The sequence below is a fragment of the Protopterus annectens genome, chromosome 7.part0 (assembly GCF_019279795.1).
Source record: "Protopterus annectens isolate FY-2018-M chromosome 7.part0, PAN1.0, whole genome shotgun sequence".
NCBI lineage: Eukaryota > Metazoa > Chordata > Ceratodontiformes > Protopteridae > Protopterus > Protopterus annectens.
Genome location: NC_056739.1, coordinates 985,222,974 through 985,247,280, shown reverse-complemented (window position 1 = coordinate 985,247,280; position 24,307 = coordinate 985,222,974). Strand labels below are relative to the sequence as shown.

Below are 24,307 nucleotides of genomic sequence, written 5' to 3'. Positions count from 1 at the left end.
CAAACGTGTAGAAGGCAATACAGCCCTGCACAGCTAGAGTGGCCTTTGCTATTTTAAACCATGTCTCGGTCACTACACAGATGTCAATGTCCTCCAGGGTGAGAATGGCTTGCAAGGAGTGGAGTTTCTTGTTTAGGCTCCTAGCGTTTTATCAGTTAACACCTTTGTATTTTCCTTTGCTTGTTTCATTATGTTGGTAGGTTTTTATCAGGTTAGCATTGTCTAAAAAAGGCACTATGAGGTGGACAATGTCTTTGCCAACAATCAAAACCCTACAGGGGAGAGATGCAGGCAAAACCCTACAGGGGAGAGATGCAGGCCACCCGTGGTGCTCAAGTAACATTCCCTGTCAATCGTTATCTGCCCTGGCTGACAAATACTGGACCTCCTTTGAATGACACAAAAACTAAGCCAGTTACTGAAGTTGATTACTTTTTACTCATATCGCAGCATCTTCCCTGGAAATGATATAATGCTACTCAATGCTAGGCTCATACCTGCCTTGAACACACAGTCTGTCTCTATTCACACCACCTAGGGAAGTACACCTCAAGTCATTGACATTGGCATGAACTATGACTGAGTCATACTAGTACTTGTTCAAGGACTTCAATGCATGCATGACCTGACGGATCCTAGCACGAGACAAGCAGCTAACCATCGCCGTTAAGCCTGGTAAAAGTCACATCTGTATGCCTTAAATGGAGTCACCTAATGTTTGGTTGGGTCGATGCCTGCCTTACGGGCTCAACATCTGTGACATTGGGATTCCTTGTGCGATGTGATGAAATAGGCTTACTATGCTGACTGTACTTTGTGCTTATATTGTGTTTTGGAGGTCTTTGAGGTTTAGACAAGTTAATGTGTAGAACCTCAGCATATGATGGATTATTTGTATTGTGATGTCCTTGGTGAGGTGTGACGTGTGGTGTACTGCTAACGATTTTGGTGCCAGAGTTTACTGTGTGTGATTTTTGCCTTCAAGGATATTATACATGTACAGCTCACACATTGTGTTATGCTGTTTGAGTAACAGATGATCGTCAGACATCATGAGACCATTATTACACTGTCACAAGATACCCATCTCTCTCAGGTTGGCTACAGACGTTGTGGCAAAGTGCTGGTCCATAACAAAGAAAAGAATGACTCTGGTAGCAGGGGTAACTATGACTGCTTGAAGTCCATTTTTAGAAAAATGTTTAGGTGGCTTGGTACTGAGTTATTTACATTTCAATACAAAACTACTAACCTAGAAACCTTCTGCCACCAGCAAGATCCAGTAAACTAATTATAGCAAAAAAAACACACTAATCTGATACTAAAATCAATGTAATCAGTATAAGTGTACTCAATAATAAGCAATTTTATCACAGGTCTTTTATAGGCTCACAGGCAAGTATTAGGGTAGCTAACCTTGCTGGTCATTTTAAACCTAGCCAGTTTCCCTTTTTTGAGCTTGAAGCAACCCTTCCCATTTGGTCACAAATTGGACATACCAATCCCATGGTCAATAATTATTTACCCCTAATGAGGATAATTGCGATCATAACAGATAATATGAGGGGATCCATTCATAGGATAAAGCATTTAGGAGCTGCATCTGTCCATTAGTAGTACAGGGGGCAGTTCTGGGGTAAACTGTGTTTCCCTTTCATAGATTCAAGTTGATCTTGAAAATAAACTACAATTAAATTTTATGTGGATGGGGAGTCAGTCCCATAGCGGCGGTATCCTTGACAAAATATATCTGTCCTTCAAAACTGTTCTGTAGATGTTGCAGAAGAAATGAAAGAAATTAAATAAAACTGAAAAAAACGAGCCACTGTCAAAACTTTAATTGCAGAAGAGGTTTAGATCCCTTGACAGAATACTTGTGATGCCATTTACTTACTGACGTGCATTAAATCCACCAGTATTGGGTTGGAGGATGCCTTGTGTGCCAGACACAGGTCACCTCTTAGCAGTCTGTAGAACACACAGTATAGTGACAGAGCTTTGAGTCACTCCATGTAGGACATGTTGTTTAGGCCTTTATTTATAAGTTGTGCAATATAAGAGGACTTTCTTAAAACTATAGACACATGTTGGTGAAAACTTAGGTCACTGTCCACATAAGTTCCAAAATCCCAAACAAATGGGTCAGCTCTTAGGGGCACATTGTCAGTATGGTAGTTCCGTGGAGTAGAGGACTTCACAACGGACACAATAATGCATTTTTTGGCATTTAGTTTCAGACCATGATTTTGACACCAGTTATTTGAGACAAACCTTCCTGCAGGATGGCTAGGTCAATTGGGGATTCAATGACTGCTTAATTTATACTGATTCAATGAATGACAGTAATCTTCAAACTTAGTCAGCCACAGCCCTTTGGTATTGGATTTTACTTCAGTAAAGTAGATTCCAAACAGGAGAGATCCCAACACTGAATCCTGGGGGAATCAACTGGTGACTGGTCTCTTTGTAAAGGCAACTTCACCATTTTGATTATCAGCTACATAACTGTGCACCAGTTGGCAATCCAGCAGGTGATATAGGGATTTATTCCCAGCTTACTTATCTTTTCTACTATGCCTCAGTGGGGAATTGTGTCAAAAGCTTTCTCCAGGTCAAGGTATGCCTTCACTGGTTGCTTTGGTGAGCTTTTCAAAAAAATCCATTAAGTTAAGTAAACATGACCCGCCCTTAATGAATCCAAACTGAGACGGGTCTAGTGTTTGGAGGTTCCCTGTGTACTGACTGATAAGTCTTTCCATGGCTTTACACATCAGGCTGATCAGAATTATGGTTCAGCAATTTTCAGAGTCTGTGAAAGGTCCTCCCTTGTAGGTTCATAGGTAGGTACTAGGCTATTGGCCCTAGGGTCTATATAAGCCTAGCCAAATGGTACCCTGGCTTTTTCCACCCAAGAAAATTATTTTCCTGTGCCCCTGTCAAGCAGAGCCACAGAAGTGATCCCCGGGGTGAATTTCCTATCTCTCATCCAACCATCAAGATTTTTCTTGAAGAGTGTTAATGAAGAGCTTTGTTTGAAATAGATAGGTAGTTTGTTCCAGAGTATGGGAAGTCTCGAGATAAGACTCTATCCCTCCAGCATGTTCTGTTTATTGTGGTGACAAGGTTTAGGTCCCTAGAGCATGTAGCTCGGAGGGATTGGGATTTCTTTACATGGAGCATGTCCAACAGCTCTGGGTTTGACACAGCTTTGTATGTTAGGCAGAGATCGCCTCTGAGTAGGCGATATGCGACAGAGTAAAGCTGGAGTTTTTTTAGATGGTCTGCGTAGGGCATCTGTTTGAGGCCGGTAATCTTCTTTGTGAGGTATTTCTGTGGCCTTTCCAGTTGTTGTAGATGTCTTGTGAGGTACATACCAAAAGGGGCATTGTACTCTATAATGGGTCTAATGAGTGATGAGTACAGGGGAACAATGCCCTCTTTCTTCCTGGATGAGAAACCTTTTGTGATTAGGTGTGCCACATAGAAGGATTTCCTGACTACTGTGGTGATGTGATTATCAAAGGAGAGACTACTGTCCACCTGTGTCCCAAGGTCTCTTATCACACTTTTGGTGTTAAGTAGACTACCGCCTATGCGGTAGTTCATGGGTACAGAGTTTTTAACAAAAGGGATGACAATGCACTTTTTGGCATTGAGCTTGAGGCCATGGCTTTGACACCAGGCATCCGTCTCAGTGAGGCCCTTTTGTAGGCTGTCCACATCGTTAGGAGTTTCGATTATGGCTGCTAGTCTGCAGTCATCTGCACACTTTGTTAGCCAAAGACCTTCTGTGTTAGCCTGTACTTCAGAGAAGTAGATACCAAACAGGAGAGGACCTAGGACTGAACCCAGGTGAATGACTTGCTGGTGTGTAGTTTTTAGCCTGTTGAGTAGTTTAAGGAGACAGACTTTGCAAAATGATAATTACATGATTACTGTCAACAGCCAATAAATGGGGAGAGGAAATGAAACACAAAAACAGGAGAACTATTTTACTTCTGATGTAACGACAATTTAGTACACATGTATTCTAAATGTGCTGCATCCTGCATCCAGAACACAAATCCTCCCACCAAAGAAACCAAAGAATGCATCCTGCCAGACTGTGACAGCACATGCCTAGGTCTAAGGTATTTCAGACCCAGTTCAAAATAAAACTTTCAAGAAATTATCCTTGAAAACTCTCATACACAATGTAATTATGGCAGCAACATCAACTGCCCTACTCAGCTCATGGAGTTTACGCACCAAATTTGTACCGAGATAAATGTTGCTTTGTCTGATGAAGTACACAAAACATTTTTATTTCTGATGATCAACTTAGCACAGATACAACAGAACCACGACTTGCTGGGCAAAGTGCTCCTCAAGAAAAATATGTACTCAACAACAAAACACAAAAGGAGCTCGCCAACGCTGATGTTAACAAAAAACTCCAGTTTTCACCAAGAGTTTAATATTCAAAACAAATGCTGGATCCAAATGTAAGCGCTTTCACGTTCAAAAAAACGTTTCTTCAGACTTCAAGAAACCTTTTTTGAACGTGAAAGCGCTTACATTTGGATCCAGCATTTGTCTTGAATATTAAACTCTTGAAGTGAAAACTGGAGTTTTTTTGTTAACATCAGCGTTGGTGAGCTCCTTTGTGTTTTGTTGTTTAGCACAGATACACTCCACAGTCTAAGCAGAAAGCATATAACCATGCCTAATAACAGGCAAAATGCCAGAATGCCAGAATAAAATCCATACGAAGCCCAGCATTTTTTGAAACTTCATATAAAACATAAATAAATCTTAGTACAGCTATAGTATGCACACTTGTTGCATTCTAAACCCTAAGCAAAAAGTATATACCCAGGCCTAATGGAAACCAAATATAGCATAAAATGCCAGACTGTGAAAATGTAATGCCTATGAAGACCTGCATTTCATAATTATGTATCAAAGGCCATTTTTGACAGTCCCTCTTAAAGGTTCTTACCTTTGTCACGTGGATATAAAATGCACAAAGGAGTGCCTCTATACTCTCAGGAAATTCAGCTAATCTCAGTGCTGAATTTGAGCAGGTTACCTTTTTTCCCTCAGGGCAGGGCAATATTGCCTTGTACTGTATTTATTAGGTTATGCCTTTAGAAACAATAAATGGAAACAAAAAAAAAAATACTGTTACATAAACTTTTAAAATAAAACTTATACATACACAGACACTAAGTATTTGTTCATTTACTTACAGACAAAAGTCTACAAAAATTAATGGTTTTGCATACCATTTTCAGTGAGATGTTCAATAAAACACATGCCAGACACCCCCCACCCCCGGTGTACATTGTTTCCTCTTTATACCACTGATGGCAAACATACGCAAGGACCTGGTACAGAAAACCCTACAAACTTCTGCTGGGTTACTCTTCTTAAGGTTTGGTGGAAACCTAGCTGGGAAGTATTTTCACATGTAAAGACCAGTATCAGCACTGGAAAGGAATGTGCAGCACGGTACCTTTTGTGAAGCCCCGGCACAAACTTCATTATGTAATTGCATTCATTTTGTACTTTAAAAAGATGTACAGGTTAATGTTCACTACACAGAAAACTAACTTTCTGTACAACATCTTTGCCTTTTAGTCACAGTCACATTTTGGCGCACTTAAGTCACTCACATGTACTTCACCCATTTTGCCACACGGTAATGGATAACATCTGGTACAAACTTCAAACTGCCATCATACCTTGGTGCCACGATACCATCTGGCCCTTGTGTATAGCAGTTAGCGAATACGCTTGACTTTGCTTTCAGCCTGGCATTCCATAAGGCAGTCTGCAACTACATATCAGATACTATCACCAACACTAAATCTGTCTCACAAAACAGTGACGGCATACCTGACCTATTTACATTTAAGGAGCTGGAGCAAAATCTTTCCAAATGGTGCACAAACAAGACACAGTCTTTACCAGCTACATAACCCAATAAATGTATCACAATCTCCTCCACAATTAGCCCTGTCAAGGGCTGCTCACACTGTCTTTCATTTCTCTGACCACTGATGGCAGGCAGAGATAAAGATGTGTCTCGTCTCCAGTGTTCATTGCAATACAGTTACCTGCATACATAAAATTCTTAACATATCCTCCACTATTAGTCTCATCTGAAATCTCACATAGCCCACTGATGTGAATGCCAAATGAATCTTGTTTATTGGCATATACTGTCCAAATCCAAGCCTGCCTTGTTAAAGGAGAAACAATTCACTCATGAATAATTGCTGTGGTTTATTACCTATTCCAGTTAAAGATAGGTTTCTACGAAAATATATAATTCTGAACGAGACTGTAGTTTCCAACATATATGAGATTTCGGTGCTCATTATCTGTGGTTTACAAGTGTTCACTAACATGATGCCTCGAGTCCCACCCAAGTCATTTCTCTTCATTCTAGTGATGATGATGATCTGGACATTTCAATGTCACTAACACGGCAAGTAAATTCAAATGACTCTGCCTGCTTGTCAGACTCATCACCTAATGGTTTGCATGACTTTCCTTTACATATGCGATGAGACAACCCAATGTGTGGAAATAGGCAGTCTGCCGGAGATACTCCCACTTTGAAAACTGCTGTCTCCAAGGCTGTCTAGGCCTTCCACAGTCTGGGGAGTTTGGAGTAGTTAATGTCTATCTTTGTGCTGGTAGAAGAGGACCTACAGAAGTGCTGTCTCCAACATGCAAAGCCTGCTGAGATCTCCCTTGCCCGTGCTGTTCATGATGTGCATTATCAATATCAGATGATGCATACAAAGCCTTGTTAGATGTAGCTTCAAAAGAGCCATCGTCTGCAAATATCTCACTCACAGTGGGAGCTGCACTATTTATTTTCTAATGGCTTTTTAGCTCCTGATCTTCTCTTGTAAAGGTTTGGAGTTGTGTACACTAAAAGATTACAAATACAACACAATAGAGAAAATAAAACATTTTTACCTGACAGAAATACCAGTGCATGTCCTACTAACTGCTTCCCAGTGATTTGTCATGCTAATATCTGTAACATACATTAAAGGATACAGGACTCCCACTGTACCAACAACCACATACACACGTACAACTACCTATAGTCCACAAGTGGAAAAGGTTGCAACTCTTTTTCATACCATTATTTTTTCTTTCCTTTTTAACTTCCTCTAACTGGAGAAGCTCTCCTTCTTCGATTATAATTATATCACAGCCCTAATATAGGTCATAAAAATGCCATGTGAGCTCCCCCTTTCCAGGGAAAATATTGTTTATGGACAGCTTTTTTAAATAAAAATAAAATGTACACAAAAACTGAGTTATGTCAACATCCACAGCTGTGACCACTATCTTGGGTGCTGCCATAACTCATCACACGATCAGGTAATCCCACTAGACACGCATTTTCCTTTTCAGTGACCAACATGGAGCACTGTCTAAATAAGTAACTTGGTCATAGAGACGAAGTTTACCAGTGGAAAATGACGGAATCAAACACAGGGCTACATGATGAAGCTTGTTAATAGCATACAGCCGTACTTGTAAAGTGATAATGAATATGCACTGCTCTGAATCTGTAAGCAGAAGTTTGCCACAATATTTTTTTCCCTCCAGGCTCCTCTCCTCATTCACAGGGTCCACCAGACCCACTGTAGCCTCCCCTATGCACAATCTAACCCATGTCAGGGGCCAGTGACGAGATAAAGGACACTGGTTAAGTGTCATACTGCTGCTGAGAAGCGTCTCTCAACTCCCGCCATTCCATGGCAGTCTTGCAAGCTCCGTAGTTACTGCCTTTAGGATATGGATGTGTGCTTCCACACATGTCTAACCTCCCAAGTAAGTGGTTCACTGCTTATGCAGCACACAGTTTTTCAGACTCTTACCAGTCCTTAGTGCAGTGAGCAGAGGCTATGTCTAACACCCCCACCCTGGATAGGCAAGTCAGTGTCTACTGCTCATTACAATCCTCCCCTTGTGGCTTCTCCAGTGTCTATGCTTGCCAGAGTATTTTAAAATAAAACAGATTGCCCACTCCATAAATTTACAGAGGATTTAAGTAAGGCTGACAGGTTTATTGCTATTTGGATCTGATGTAGTACCTGCCTTGATGTATAGGTACAATTAAAGCCTGGTGCTAGACCTTCAGAAAATATCTGACTGTACTGGGTCTGTTATAAGCCAGTGTAATATTTTAGTCTTTAGAGAGTTTCTGACTACAGCCCATGCAACCAGTGCTGTAACAGTGGCTTTAGTACTTGACTGCACAGGCAGGGAGGATGGGTGTGTGTTCATCATGGGAGCAGGTTGGTGGCATGTATGCTTGAGGCACACTTACACGGGTTGATTTCCATGGTGCAGAAGTGAAGGCTGGTGCAAAGCTGAAGTCCTCTGCATGGCTCGGCCAGAAGGTAGGAGCACCTAGTGGTGAGGGTGGAAAAGGGGGAAAAGCACTCCCTTGGCAGCACTATGATGCTGCCCCAGGATACCCATCTCTTCACTGGTTCTGAATGTGGTCAGAACAGGTCCAGGGGAGGCTGAACAAGGACAGGCACTGGGAGCAACACTGATGATTCACTGTGAGGGAGTCAAAATTTAAGAGAAGTGTGCAATGACAGTCTTTCTCACTGTGCAGAAAACTGTCTGGACTGTTATCTGACCCCAGAGACCTAAAGGTTAACTTTCTTATTGCATCAATTTTTATATGTTCATTTGGAAGACTTGTCAACAATTGGCAACTACATAGCACTTACCGTAGGTTTGTTTTAAACAGGTACACAATACACCCTTTAAAGTGGCTGGAAATACTTAAGGCTGAGGTAACTACATAATTTCTGAACGTCTACTGCATTTTTCCCTTTTATAAATTTTTAAGCAATACTTTGAATTTGTCTTCAGTTTCCAGTTCTAATTTATGTTCACAGAACCAGACGGTTTGGTCAAATGCATTATTTTATATGTTGCAGTTAAACATGATTTGTTGACAGAGTTAGGATTATTTATGTTATCAGCACAGCACTCAGGAACACAGAGAGACACACAAAAATATCTGCTCCCGTAAATATACTAGTGGAAATACTTTAATTGGCCATTTACCTAGATATGCTACACTGACTATCAGTACAAAATGCAGTTTTCATAAATACATTACAAGCTACTATATAGTCTTTTAACTACCTTAGGTCTCTCTCCAGTACTAACTGGACACTGGCTCTTCTCCATATCTCTTTACTTCACAATTCCCAGGGCTCTGCAGTACCAAACTGAAGATAATCACAATCTACAGTTAGTAAGTTAGTTGTGTTTTGTTTGCTTTGTTAACTAGGTCCATAAATCTTTTTCAGCCACAATCCAGGAAAATAACTAATATATTTAGTGACAAAGTAGACCATTCATAGCAGCAGATATTTAGCAGGCAGTACAGCAATAATTACAGACACCAAAATAATAACCAAAATACGGCTGTAATGCATCACCATGCAACCAACAAGCAGTTTTACAATATGTATACTGTTTCACAAAATGTACATTGTGTTACAATATGTACAAGGTGTTACATTATGCGCTCTGTGTATCACCATTTAACATAACAGATGCTTTTCTTCCACAGTACCCCTCAAAAGCTTCAAGAGAAATTAAGCCTCCATCTTGGAATCTCCTTGAAATAAAAACGGTCATGCTAATAAGAGACATGGCAAGAAAGCAACCTGTAATGCACATTAGAAAGATCACTCAATCTGCCTGTAGAGAACTTGAAAGCTTTGTCAGTCCTCTGTAAGAAATTCCCCTAAACCAAACTTCAAAATTTATAGTGCAATGCAGCTGCTCCCCAAGAGTTCTGGCTGTCAGCTTCAAAAACACTCTACATGCTGGGCTATTTGGCAACAACACCCTTTTCTTGACCGCAGTTTATCAGCAGTGGCTCAAAAGCTAACTGCCTTCAATGCTTAGGTTCAGAAAGGAATGCTAATTAGAAATGGTCACAAGTTTGGAAACCGCTTCCTCACAGAAAAAGAAATTATTTGTATAGTGATAAAAGATTACAGATTCATCAGTTGTCAATAACAGATAGACCAGATATCCTAGCCAGGGTAAACCTACTGTTATACAACATAACAACTATCACCGGGCTCATCAGGAATGGTGATGAGTTTGCATACAGATGGGAGGTTGGGCAGCTGGCCGTTTGGTGTAGTCAGAATAATCTGGAGCTGAAGACTCTTAAAACTGGAGATGACAGTGGATTTTAGGAGTGGTCCTACAATATTATCCCCCATCTTTATATTTAATACTGCTCTGTCAGTTGTGGAATCTTTCAAGTTTTTGGGATCAATAATCTCCTATGACTTGAAGTGGGAGACCAATGAAAGTTCCATCATAAAAAAGGCACAACAATGAATGTACTTTCTGCAACAGCCAGGGAAGTTCAACCTTCACAGGAACTATCAGTTCTATACAGCAGTCATTGAGTCTGTTCTCACTCCATCCATAACAGTGTGGTTTGGATCTCTGTCTAATCATGACAAAAACAGGTTACATCGAATAGTAATGTCACCGAAAATATCACCGGTGCTATTTTGCCCTCCTTACAGGACCTGTACTATTCCAGTCATGACAAAAGGGTAGGGAAACTCATCACTGACCCTTCACATCCAAGCCATCATCTTTTAGAACTAGTACCATTGGCCAGGCATTCTAGATCAGTATGCACCAAAACAAACAGTTTTTTTTTCCCCCACAGGCCATCACGTTCATAAACAGTTAACACATTAACACAGCTTATTAGGTTGGGGTATCCTTTCTCCCAAGCCTCCGCTGAGCTCTCAGAAATTCTAATGCTGGAGGTACAGTAATGAGACACTGCACCGTATCAAGCAACTGCATAGATTTTGTATTGCAGCAGTCCCCTGGACAGCAATTTAGAGGAGGTTACTAGGCTACTGGCCCTAGGGTCTTATAAACCTAGCCATGTTCTACCCTTGTTCCCTTATTAAGGAAGTCGTATGGCCTACATTTGCAGCATGATTCTATGATCAGCGCCAAATGCCCTTATCAAAGAGGGACATAGGTGACAACCCCAAGGTAAATTTATGGTCTCCCATCCAGTTATCTAACTTGCACTTAAATAGGGTCATTGAGGAGCTCTACTTTACTTTAATTGGGGAGTTTGCTCCAGAGGAATGGCAACCTCTGGGATATATATCCATCTTTACAGCATGTCTTGTTAATGTCGCAGGCTAGGTTAAAATGACTAGAGCAAGTGAATCTTGTCCCATTTGACTTGTGTATGTGCAGCATTTCCATTAGGGCAGGGTCCAAGACTACTCTGTAGGCCAGGTACAAGTCATCTCTCAGCAGCCTACAAGATGCAGAATACAGTGACAGGGCCTTCAGTCTCTCCATGCAGGTCGTGTGTTGAAGGCCCTGAATATTCTTGGTGAGAAACAAGTGAGATCTCTTCAGTTGCTGCAGGTGTCCAGCAAGGTACATACCAAAGAGAGTGCTGTACTTTGTTAGTGGTCTGATGAGGGATGAGTACAGGGGAGTTTTAACATCCTCAGCTCTGGATGCAATGCCGTTACTTATGAGATATGCAATACAGAAGGCCTTCCTTACCACTGTGTACACATGGGGATCAAAGTTAAGGTTGCTATCAACCTGTGTTCCCAAGTCTCTCACCACAGGGTTTGAGCTAAGCGGGGTACAGTTAATATTGCAATTTGCTGGGACTTCCCCTTTGCCAAAAGGGATGATAAACTAAAAGCAAAAAAATGCATTAAGTCCATGGTTTTGGCACCAGTCATTTGTCTGTGCAAGCTCTTTTTGTAGTATGTCGACATCATCGGGGGACTCTATGACTGCACACAGTTTGCAGTCATCGGAGAACTTGGTAAGCCACAGGCCATCTATTTTCGCCTCAACCTCTGAGAACTAGATTCCAAACAGTAGGGGGGGCCAGCACAGATCCTTACCACTGGTAACTGGTCTGCTGGCAGAGGTGGAATCCCCAACTTTGACAGAGAGTGTTCTGTCGGTGAGCCAGTTGGCTACCCATCTAGTGACATACGGATTAATTCCCAGCTGGGTGAGTTGCTTAATCATGTCTAAGTGAAGGACTGTGAAAAAAGCCTTGGCTAAATCAAGACAGGCTGTATGTACTGTTTTGCCTTCATTCAGGATTTTGGTGACATTCTCGAAGAAGTGCACCAGGTTTAATAAGCATGACCTACCCTTACAGCCAAATTGGGTCAGGTCAAGAATCTGAAGGTCACCTATGTCTTTATTGATAAGGTCCATGATGACTTTTCTCCATGGCCTTTCAGATAAGGCTGGTTAGGCTTGCGGATCTATAGTTCCCAGGGTTGCTTGATGGACCGCTTTTGTGCAAGGGAATTACTGTTGCTGTTATCCACTCTGTTGGGACAAACCCAGTACTTAGACTGTGGTTGAAAGTGCCAAGTGGTTCTGCTAGTTCCTGTTTTAGACCATTTAGTAAGCAGACTTTGATGTTATCCAGTCCCATACAGGCTGTATTTTTGGCCATGGAGAGTGCTGGTAATGATGTGCTCTTTGGAGATACTACACAGAGGACTCATGACAAGTGTGCTTTGGGGTATGTCAGGTGGGGACAGAGGGGGGTGAAGTTTGCACCAAACCTGTCTGCTAGCAGGTTGGAGATGTCTTCAGGCATGAGTGGCACTGTCCACTACTAGTTCGGCACAAAGCTGGGCCTTCCCTTTTATATTTCTGATGCAGCTAAACAATGTCTTGTGATTATCTTTAGCTAGGGATGCTAGTTTAGCTTTGTAATTGGATTTAGAGGACTTTATAATATATCCAATTCACTTGTTTAAGCTGTGGAGGGTGCCCTTCCTCTTCTGAGTCAGTTCCTTTTTGTTTTTAGATAATGATTTCTTCCTCTTGTTATATAACCTATTTATGCTTGATATCCACCAGGGTGGCTTTTTTGTGAGGATCTTGTTCTGATCCACTCAGGTACAGCTGAGTCTATACATTTGTATCGGTGATTATACAGGGCATTTGTGTACACCTCTGTGTACTGTCATTGTTGACAGTGGTAGCAGGAGGTTTGAAACTATTTATGCCATCGCTTAGAAGGCTACAGTTTGCTTTGTTGAAATTTTTCATCCTTTTTGCTCTTGAGGGGATATCAGGTATAATCATTACTTCAAACGAGTCTGATTTATCAACAACCCTAGGCTGCTACAGCTATGGAATAAATGAAAATCAAAAACAGAAAGGAACTTGTGTAAAAAAAAAAAAAAAAAAAAAAAAAAAAAAACTGCATTAATTGGTTTATTTCACTGGAGATTGTAAATGCCTATCTACTTAATCTAACACAATGCGATCAAGATATGCAAAAGCTGTTGTCATAACAAGAAATCATCTGTTTTCCTATCAAGTCAAATAAACTGGAAATAGACATGCAAGAATGACACTGTTTTCAGCTGAAAGAAGCAAATGGATTTGATGGCTGTATCATCAATGATGTTATCACATCATAGGTTGGGAGGGTGGCTTAATGGTTAAGGTGTTTGCCTTACAAACACAAGGTGCAGGGTTTGAGTCTCACAAGGGATAATTGCCTACGCTTAAAAGGGCTCGCAAGGGCAGTTAGCTTAGGTACCAATCTATAAACCTATGAACATCAGCACCAAGACTCCAGACAATCTTGCAAAAACATGAACTCAAGGAACCTGGAGTTCAGTGTTCTTCAAACAATCACACATTGCACATTAACCACATGACACTGTTAAGAAAAACACAATTATAAAAATGTTAATAAGCCTAGTGACTAGAAAAACATTCTCAACATTTACCTGTGCAATTCTAACCACATTTAGTGTTTTCATCTTGCACTCATGGTGCAGCATTGCACACTACATATACATAATACACACAAACACACACATGCTCTCTCCCTGTTGTTGTTTTAGTTGTTCTACATCTGTCCCTCTCCGAATCTCTTTGCTTGCACTTCTCCATCTGTCTCTTTCTCATCTTGTGTATGCCTCTCTATTTCTATGTCTGCTATTCTAGATCTTCTCTCCTCAAGTGTTTGTCCCCCTCTAGCACAGGGCACATATCTCTATAATTGCATGTCTCTTCATATGTCTACAAGCCTTTTTCTCCACCCACTCAACAGCTCTGTGACACAGAGACAAACAGATACTGTATTTTTATTACATTATGCTACATAATGCTGCTGCCCTGAAAAAAAAAAGATGACTGTCTTTCTGGTCTGCTATTTTTATGTAATTATTTGCTTTGTAGCTACCCCACCAATGCCTTTTTTCGTAACCTACCACCAATTCCAAAAAACATTAATACCATCTGCGGTGTTACCACCAATTATGTCTGGTAGCATATTCCATCTATCCACTACTCTTTCATAGAAAAATGCCCACTTTCTATTCTCTAGATTAAAGTTTATGTCTTCAGTCTTAAAATCACATCTTCCACTCGTGCCTTTCCTCTTTTCATTTATTCCATCACACTGCACCTTATTTTGTATACCCATAATATGCCCTCTCTTTTAGATCCTTTCCTATAATGTGAACAGGTAATTCCTAGAGTCTTTATTTGCACGTCTTACCCTTCCAGCCTTTATTACATTGCTAGTTCTTCGCTAGACCTTCTTAACTATGTCAATTTCCTTCTCTATGCAAGGGCAGTAGAACTGAAAAAGCACTTCAGATGTGGTCTGACAGTGCATCAATTGAATGTTTGAATAGCCAAACAGTCTCCTTCAGGATACATTTTAGTATACCACTGACTTTGGTCTTTGGTCAAATCTCAAACTTGGTGCATGATGGCTCATTTCTGCAACCACAATCACTCTGAGTTCCTTTTCATCTCTCAGTCTATTTTTTCAAGTCCATTTAACCTCTCCTTCCACATCTCCACCTGTCATCTTCAGTTCCACCCCTGTTTCATGGTCTATGACTTTTCCCTCCTCCTGTGTGCATCATTCTCTTATACTATTCTCTATTATCAAGCTGTAATCAGCTCACAAATCATCCCAAACTTTTATCGAGCCTGACCCCACAAAGTTCCCTTCTAAGCACTGAGATGTATCCTACATTTCCCCATGGTACAATTCAATGAGCCAAAGTTGTTAAACTGGATCTCAATTAATATACTGCAATGAATCTAAACAAGGAAAAGAGGCTACAAAATAAATGAATAGCAACCACAGACACACACACATACCTCTCTATTGCATACAAATATGAAGGAAGGAGAGTTGTATATGTTTGTTAACCACAGTAGAGCAAAGACTAGACAAGGACCTTTTCTAGACTCTTTGTATAGGAGTATAAGAGTATGTGCACGGAAAGAGTAGTTGGTCAACCTTCCATTTAGTTGATGTATGAAATGGCAGGTTATTTTTGTCAGCTGGATGGCTTATTAACAAATTAATGTAGAACAGAGCAAAGCTGCAAAGCAGTGGAGATTAGGGAAATATTTTCCCCCACTGTTGTATGATCTCAGTGTGTGTGTGTGTGTGTGTGTGTGTGTGTGGTGCACATATATTTGTTTGTATTGTTTACTGTGATATTGAACAATAGCATGCATGATTAAAGCAAAATAATTCAGTAAAAATTCAAAATGAAAAATCACATTTGTTATATAGTACTACATAGTGGTACCATGGCTTACACTTATAAGAGTGACAATACTGCTCTACAGAGTGTTGTCATACTATGTATTGCAAATATAACTTTTGTTACAGGGAAGGAAACTTAGGAAATCGAGCAGACACACAATAGAATTAAAATGTTGTGTACAGGATAGATTACAGAATACCTGAGCAGTTGACTGACATATATGCATTTTGTCTCCTTTTATGAATGCCAGTCTTCATCTCTCATCACCCTCAATTTCTCAGTTTCTTGCATTATTCTCTTCCTGTTCACATCGTTTACATTTTCCTCTCCACTTATCTCTGTTCCTCTATTCTTCTCCCTCTCTCAGATTCTGTACATTTCTTGTTTTTTCGGTCCCACCTATACCTCCTTCATTGAGGCTCAATACCCTTCCATGAATACTCTATTTGAGGCTCTTTTCCTTAATCTTTCTACCTTAACACATCTGACTCTCTCTCAGTTTCACCCTCCCTCTAGCCAATCTCTCTCCATCTGTATCCTCATCTCAGTCTGATTACACCAGAGTCTAAACTCAGGCTCAGTCTGATCTCTCTCTCATAGTGTCACTGTCTGACCTCCTCACTTTTCCGCTCCACACCTTTCTTTTATTCTGCATCTCCATTTGTGTTTTTCCATCTGTTGCACTTTCCATGTGTACACCTCTCTCTCTTTCAACCTCCTTCCCTCTCTCTTTCCATGTCCATCTCTCTCTCTCTCTCTTCTCATCTTACATATATGGGTGTGAATGTATACCTTTCTTATTTTGCATGCATTTGTGTCTCCGTCTCTAAACAGCTCTCTACCTTCATATGCCTTATTCTGTAATGCTCTCTATAAATGTACTGTGTGCCTGTCTCTCACTCACTCAAGAATGTACACACACATTCAACTCTACTTCTTATGAAAATAACCTGCTGCAAACAGCCACAAAGTTTCTTTCAAAAAACAGCAGCAGTATGTCTACATGCTATAGGGGATGTTGGCTTGCGTGCTCCAGAATACAGGCCGACAAAAATAAAGCTGAGAATATGGCAAGCAAGCTGCCATAATTAGTTACACCCAAAAGGTCTGCTTCTAATTTCCACACTCCCCTCGCCACACCATGCAGTTCTGATCACTGTGCGCTGCTTAAGATCCAAACTGGGCACCTCAGAAAAGCAAGCAGCGAGTCTAGTGAATACTACCTTATTAAAATGTTAAATGACAAAATAAATAGACACTGAATAAAAGCAAAAAAAAAAAATTTAATGTCAATATGATTAAGCACTTTCAACCATTACATAGGTCTTCTTCAGAATAAAATAACTAACATTCATACTATCATATACCAATGAACGATAATTACTCAACCAATAAAATGCTGAATCTTAATAACCAATTTAAAGAAGATGTTATCTTAAAGGCACCAATACCGAATAAAGCTGCTAACACAACCAACTACTTAAAATAAAATGCCATACATCGAAACAAGAGTGAGACTGAAATACATAAATGTCCTATTTACACTTATCATAATAAAGTTTTCTCTGCAAAATAATTTTATAATTGACCTTGCTGTTCAAACCAGGCTTGTTAAGCATTACATTCCAGTTGCCATTTGAACTCCCTATAATCTAACTCTCCTTCTGTCTCCATGGTCAATCACTGTGAAGTAAAATTTTTTTTTTAATTCTCACATACTGAAGCATGTTTGGCCAAAGCATTGTCCAAGTTCTTGACTTTAACAGTGCAGGAATGCTCGTACATTCTTTTTCTTAACTGTCTATTCATTTTTTCTATATAAAGTGTGTGCCATGAAGAGCAAGAGCTGAGAAAGTGAATCCAAATGTTGGAAGATCGATTAATGGATAACAGCTTCTTTAAGTTGGTTATTAAGGTTATGCATTTTATTGGTTGAATAATTATCGTTCATTGGTATACAATAATATGAATTTTAAATAAATTAAAATGAAAATGTAATGAAAATAAAATAAAATATTAAATAAATAAAATAATTGTAAATGTTAAACCTATGTAAAGGTTGAAAGTGCTTAATCATGCTGACATTAAATTGTTTTTTTGCTTTTATTCAGCGTCTACACCGTGGTTGTTTTTATTGTGTTTATTTTATCCTCCGTGTTAGAGGCATTTAGAGTTGTTTTGTTTCAAAATAAATTATTTTATTAAGTTGCTATGCTTTTCTAAACAGGAAAGACAGGAAAGTGTCTGCACAACCACAGAGACACAGTTTCTTACCACTTGTTGGACTAATGACTTCTTCCAGTAAACAAACAGCCTTGATATTTGAAACCAGCCAGGCACACAGTGAAGTAAACTCTGGGGAAGAGGCTCCAACATCTGCCGCCTGAGTGAGATGCACCTTATCAGAAAGTGGCTTCATATCTGCAATGGAAACAATGAACACACATTAAATGTTCTGAAACTTGATTTTTTCCGCTTGTACATCACTAACGCCAAGAACAAAGCCACCTGCTCACAAGAGATGGTTGGCAACTTTTAAAAAAATAAACAATCAGGCAACAAACATCTTCCTTCCAAGAGCAAGCTACCACTGTAGCAGTACTCCAATCATCAACTAAGTCACTCTGGCTCCTGTACACCCTGCAATGAGTAGACAATGTTACTTCTGGTAGTACAGATATAACCCCCCATCTCCAACTACTGAGTATATTAGTGGTAGCAGCTGTACATATACAGTCAATCCATGAATTCCGTTCCCCCACCCAAAAAATTGGAAATATTTCTGTGGCAAGTTGGGTGGCGCAGTAATGCAGCAGTTAACATTGTCACCTTACAGCAAGAGGTTCTCCAGTTCAGTTCTCGACTGGTGTGCCTTCTGTACAGTCTGCATGTCCTCCTGCATTTGCGTGGGTTTCCTCCCACATTTCAAAGACATGCATCTGGAGTGTTTATCCCCGGGCCTCTGCTGAAAATAGGCTCTGTCAGACTTTCCCAGTCAACTAATGTTTAAAAAAAAAAAAAGTAGTGGTCAGAGTGCAATGGCAAATATAGTTACAAAAAAACACAAGCCTAAATAATCTAGAACCCAAATCTCTTACCAACAATTACTATGTACCGTCAGCAATGAGATGGTTGGCTTCTTAGTACTAAGGTTTAAGTTTTAAATCAGCTAGCATTGTAAAAATAGTATCACAACTGCCAGTCGTTTTGATACAGGTACAGTTGAGACCGAGTCAGTTGTGTCAAGAGTACAGTACCCAAAAGTTAGGGACACTGCCAAGTCCAAATTTTCCTCTATTATTCTTGTCTCTCCAAACACATGTACTTATTTACACTACATTGCCCATTTTAGATTACATGTGAAACTTGTATACAAATGAAATATATCTAGATTCAGGACTACATTGTATTACTGACTGGTGTTCTAACTATAAGAACTATACTGGTTCAAAGGGAAAGCTTCTGGACGCACAATTCTGGTCGCAACAAACTGAGAAACATGTTCTATGCATAATTATTTTGAAAAATACTAAACTGAAAAGACTGCAAACACTTCACAAAGCACAAAATCAGCAACAGACAAAGAACTTAATACTTAGCTTAAACTCTAGCTCACCAACAGAAGCATGGAATCTACATACACTCCACTAGCCTGCTGTTAAGCTCAAAAAGTGCAGTTGTGTAAAATCTTACCATAACAGTAGATGTCTCTCTCTTCACTGTTGCAGCATTCCAGAAGGGATGCCCCAACCCGGGCCACCTGTTGCTTGGCCAGTATAGACAAGCTTGAAAAGGATCTGGTTTGCTTTGTACATCACATTTATGTTCCCAGTACAGAATATAGGTCATAAAAGGGATGTACGGATGCAACTACCCAGAACTCAATTGACTGAGAAGAGAACAATCATCATAGGACAAAGGAGTCCATGCACATCCAGAAGGAAAAAGTGCAGAACAAACAAGGAGTTGGAGGGAGGGAGCTATTACTGCAACAGTGAAGGGAAGGACACTTACTGTTATGGTAAGACTTTACAACTGTACTATGTCGTTCTATATCACTGTTGCAGTATTAAAGAAGGGAGAGTACAAAAAGCTCACGAAACATAATGAGAGGTGGAAGGCTGAGAAGAGCCCACACAAAACCCACATAAAATGGTTTCAGAAAAACCTGCTCTGGCTCTAAAAACCATATCCAACTTATAATGCTTAGTAAAGGTATGCACTGAAGATCAAGTAGCAGCTTCAAGGACAGAATTGTGTCCAAACCCTTGAAGAAGGCACAGAAGAGGCAACAGCACTAGTAAAGGAGCGCTAACAGAAGCAGACAGACTTTCCATGAAAGAACAAACGAAATGGCCTTAGATATCCAGGAGGAGACAGTCTGCTTAGAAACAGCCAAACTCAAAGACTTGGAATGAAAGGACAGCTGATCTGACTTACAAATAGTCCCAGTTTTATCCAAATAGTACCTGATCAGTCTGTGCAAATCCAAGGTATGAAAGAGTAGCAGACTTAGGAGAAAAGAAAAAGGAAGGAGTTGTACAGACAGATTTAAGGACAACTCATTACCAACTTGGGCATAAGAGAAGAATTAGTATGAAGGCACATCCTGTCCCTATGAAAAAACAAAAAAGGAGGAATGGCCATAAGGGCCTAGAGCTCACAGACAATGTTGCAAAGATGCAGAATATGCAGGCTCAAAAGGAGCCAGAGTCAATTTTTTCAAAACAAAATTAAAGGTCCCAAGGAGGAGGAATAGGTTTTCTTAGAGGCCTAATATGCAGGACAAAGAAATTGTTTGACCTCAAAACGAGAAGTCAAAGGAGAGGAGTCAAGGGCAGATGAACAGAAATAGCTGACAAATCGGCCTTCACAGAGGAATAGGCCAAGCCAGACTGGAGCAACTCACAAATAAGAGAGGACCAGAGGGATCCCCATTGGAAAAGGGTCCTGGTTATGAGCATGGCACCAGACCAAAAATCTTTTCTATTTGGGTATATAAGATTTATTGGTTGAGGATTTTCTTGCCTACTGTAAAACCCTGAGCACATGTTCAGAAGAGAAGTGCCTGAAACAGATCAAAACCCTACCACCAAGAATGTCAGTTGCAGATGGACAAGCGGAGATGGATGAGAAACCCCATGTCCCCTGTAAGGAGATCCAAACGTTGAGGTAACTAATGCATCTGGCCAGGAGCTATCATCAGTAAGAGGGAGAACCAGTGCAGTCTCAGCCAAAAGGGAGTCACTAGCAAGACTTTTGGGGAGTCCAGCTGAATCTTCTTGGAAGAAGAAGAGGAGGGAAAGCATAAAGAAACCTCCCCTTCCACGGATAGGATAGGGTGTCCATCTTCCAGGCCACATGGTTCTGGAACAGAAGAGAGGAAGCTGCCTGTTCAGAGGGGAGGCAAAAAGATCTACCTGAGGAATACCCCACCGATGGCCAATGTCCAGAAACATGTTTCTGTGAAGGATCCATTTGTGAGCCTGTGTTTTGGACCTGCTCAGAGACAGTCTGCCACATGATTGTGCCCTGAAGGAATGTATATTGCCTGAAGAGTTAACTGATAACAGACCCACTTTCCCCAAGCCTAAAGGGACATCCTACAGAGGAAGGAAGATTTTGTGCCCCCGCCGCCACCCCCCCCCCCACTTGTTGACATACCACATCACTATAGTGCTGTCTGTGTACACCTTCAAGGGGCCTGGACAGAACATGGGGTGAAAAGCCTGAACGGCCAGAATCAGAGCCCTGATCTCTTAGAAGGGAGTGAAGACTGAAAGGGCTGGCCTGGGTTGAGGGCTGTCAAATCCACCACTGGAATTCCTTCTTGAGACAGGGAAGGAGAGTTACACTGAAAGTCAGAGGGTGACAATGCTGCAGCCAAACCAACCTGAGGTACCACTGAAGCTTCCATATACAGTCTGGCAAGAGGAATCATCGGAATAGAAGAGGCTATGAATCCTAGGGCCCGAAGAAACTCCATGGCTGGCATGGCAATCAGGAGAAGAAGAGACTGTAAGAAGGCTGTCGATGACAATACCTTTGGAGGCAGAAGAAAGGTCAGCATTGGCACCGGGTGAATCCTGCAACCCAGATACACATTTTCCTAAAAGGGAATCGAGACGGACTTTTGGAAGTGGATAGTAAACACCAGGCTTTGAAGAAGAGAGATGATGAACTGCAAATCCTGCAAGAACGGACTGGGAAAAGGCACCTGAAGCAACAGGTTGTCTAGATAAGGAAAAATCTGAATGCCTTGGAGCCTGCAGAAGGCAATCACAGGAGCTAGACATTTTTTGATTACCCTTGGGGCAGCAGAAAGGCCAAAGGGCAAAGCAGAGAGCTGAAAATGAGACAAAGAGAAATGTAAAAACAACTTGTAGACAAGGTGAACAGGGATATGAAGGTAAGCATCTTTCAGATCCAAGGACACCAGAAAAGCCTGGGGTAATAAAAGTGGAAAAGTATGAAGAGTAAGCATCCAAAGAGAAGGAATCCTGAGAAAGGTGTTGAGCCAGGAGAGATCCAAAATAAGTCTCCAAGTCCCCTTCTTTCAAGGATCCAGGAACATCCTGGAATTAAAAACCCAGGCCCACTTGGGAAGGGGGGACATGTCAAATGGTCCCTTGGTTCAGACTCCCTAGAACCTCTGGGAAATGAGGAAGTTGCTCTAGAGGAGGTAGAGGAATCCCAAAAAAAATGAGAGATTTCAAAACAATGAAGTAACCTTGACAGATGACAGAAAGAACCCAAGATTCTTAAGTGATGAGACGCCAATTTGGAAGGTGCTGGGACAGCTAAAGGTGCAAAAGAACCTGGTGTAAGGGGGGGATTGTCAAAGAGATGCTTGCTCATCAGATAAAGGAGGCTTCTGGACCACAGAAATCTGAGAAGCTTTAATAGGGGGGGGGGGGCTCCCACACTTCCTGCTCTTTAGAAGCCGGTGGGGCTGCCTGTGAACAAAAGTAGATCTAGAAGGAAATTTCCTCTGGAAATCGTGAATAGGAGCGGCAAAAATATGTTTAAGGCCTTGCAAGGCTTTGCCTTTCTCCTGAAGAGACTTGTCAGCTGCAGCAATCCCAAAAAGATGAGTATTATCCAAATAATAAAAACCAAAAAGGTCCAGCACAAATGGGTTGAAAATTCAAATAATTTATTAAAGTGGCTCAAAAAACAGACACCATACCGGTTTCGGCAACAGCCTTCCTCAGTGCTTTAACACAACCAACAAATACCTAACCCTTAAATACACAGCATCATTAGCATCCACAATTATTATTGGTTGGACTACACATTACGACAACTCATTCAGGCCAGGTTTAAACAAACCCCCTAGCCTGATAATCCAACCTGATTCTTTATTATTTAGTATAGTGTGCCAAACAACTTCGGAAAAATTCTGACCCTAAAGTCGGTTGGCACACTATACCAAATAAAAAAGAATCCCACTTAAAGAATTCCATTATCTTAGCAATTGTGCCCGTGAAAAGGACAATTCCTCGAAAGGAGACTCAGGGTTAACAGACTCCTCATCATCACAACCATAAGCCAAAGGTGAAGGCATCTGTGAAGAATAGAACAAAGACCCCTTACCAGACAGGGAATTCTCATCCGAGGAAACTGGTTCCGTAAACTGTTTAGGAAAGCTAGAGGTCCAAGGAGGAGTGGATATTGAAACCCCTTGAGGAGGCTTTATGGCCATTAAGGTAGAGAACAAGCCCTGTGTAAACTCCTGCCATTCCCTATGAGGATCCATAGGGCAGACTGAAACATGCAGCAGTTTTTGTCTTTTCTTAGAAGGGACGTCAGCCCTAACATATACCAGGGTTTCAACCATTGGCGAGATTTGAGAAAAGAATCTGGAAATTCCTTCCTGACCAATATCTGTGGAATCCCTCTAGGACCCTCTGAGATAATTAACATTGGGTCCCCCTCGTCATCTGCCTGCAAAGTCTCGGAGGATGTGTGAAAAGACAGATCCATGCTGGCCTCTGACAGAGTCACAGCAGAGGAATCTGATGTAAACACCGAACAACCTACAGAGCTATTACCTGCTTTTAGAGGGACATCTAGTGGAGGCTGGACAGCTAAAGAATCCAGCCAAGACTTCTTGGCCTTCTTTTTATGTAGTGGGATTATCTTGTGATTAAAAGATTCCACCATGATACCTTGAAATAACAGTCTAAGCCATTGGTTTCCAAGATAAATGGCCAAGGAAGACAAACCGCTTCGGAGTATCTTATGCACAAATGCCTTACAGATACTACAAGAGGTATGGCAGTGGAAAGTGCCCAAACAAAAAACACACTGTTCGTGACAGTCTTTATGGGGAATCTGCCTCCCACATTGACATTTTCCCCTCTTGGGTGACATAGGTTCATAGTTTGATACTAGGCTATCTGCCCTAGGGCACTTATAAGCCTAGCCAGAGTGTGTTTGGCTTTCGCGACCCTTTTAGATTAGTTGACTGTGCCTCTGTATAGTAGGTCACAGAAGGTAGCCATATTAAAGGTTAGTTTACTGTACCTATGTCTAGCAAGGACACAGAGGAGATCCCAGGGGTAAACTTACGGTCTCCCATCCACTCGTCAAGATTTCTCTTGAATAGGGTCAGTGAGGGGCTCTGCCTAACATGGATTGGGATTTTGTTCCAGAGTAAGGGGAAC

General features: G+C 41.0%; 1 protein-coding gene across 1 annotated transcript in view; it reads right to left on the bottom strand.

Moving 5' to 3' along the window:
- The window catches only part of LOC122806122 (protein FAM98A-like), a 561,878-nt gene that overhangs the window by 488,308 nt on the left and 49,263 nt on the right, over positions 1–24,307 (bottom strand). Inside the window, exon 3 of the mRNA XM_044076360.1 lies at positions 17,913–18,059. Within this exon, the coding sequence (XP_043932295.1) occupies positions 17,913–18,059 (147 nt within the window). The remainder of the gene's footprint in view (positions 1–17,912; positions 18,060–24,307) is intronic.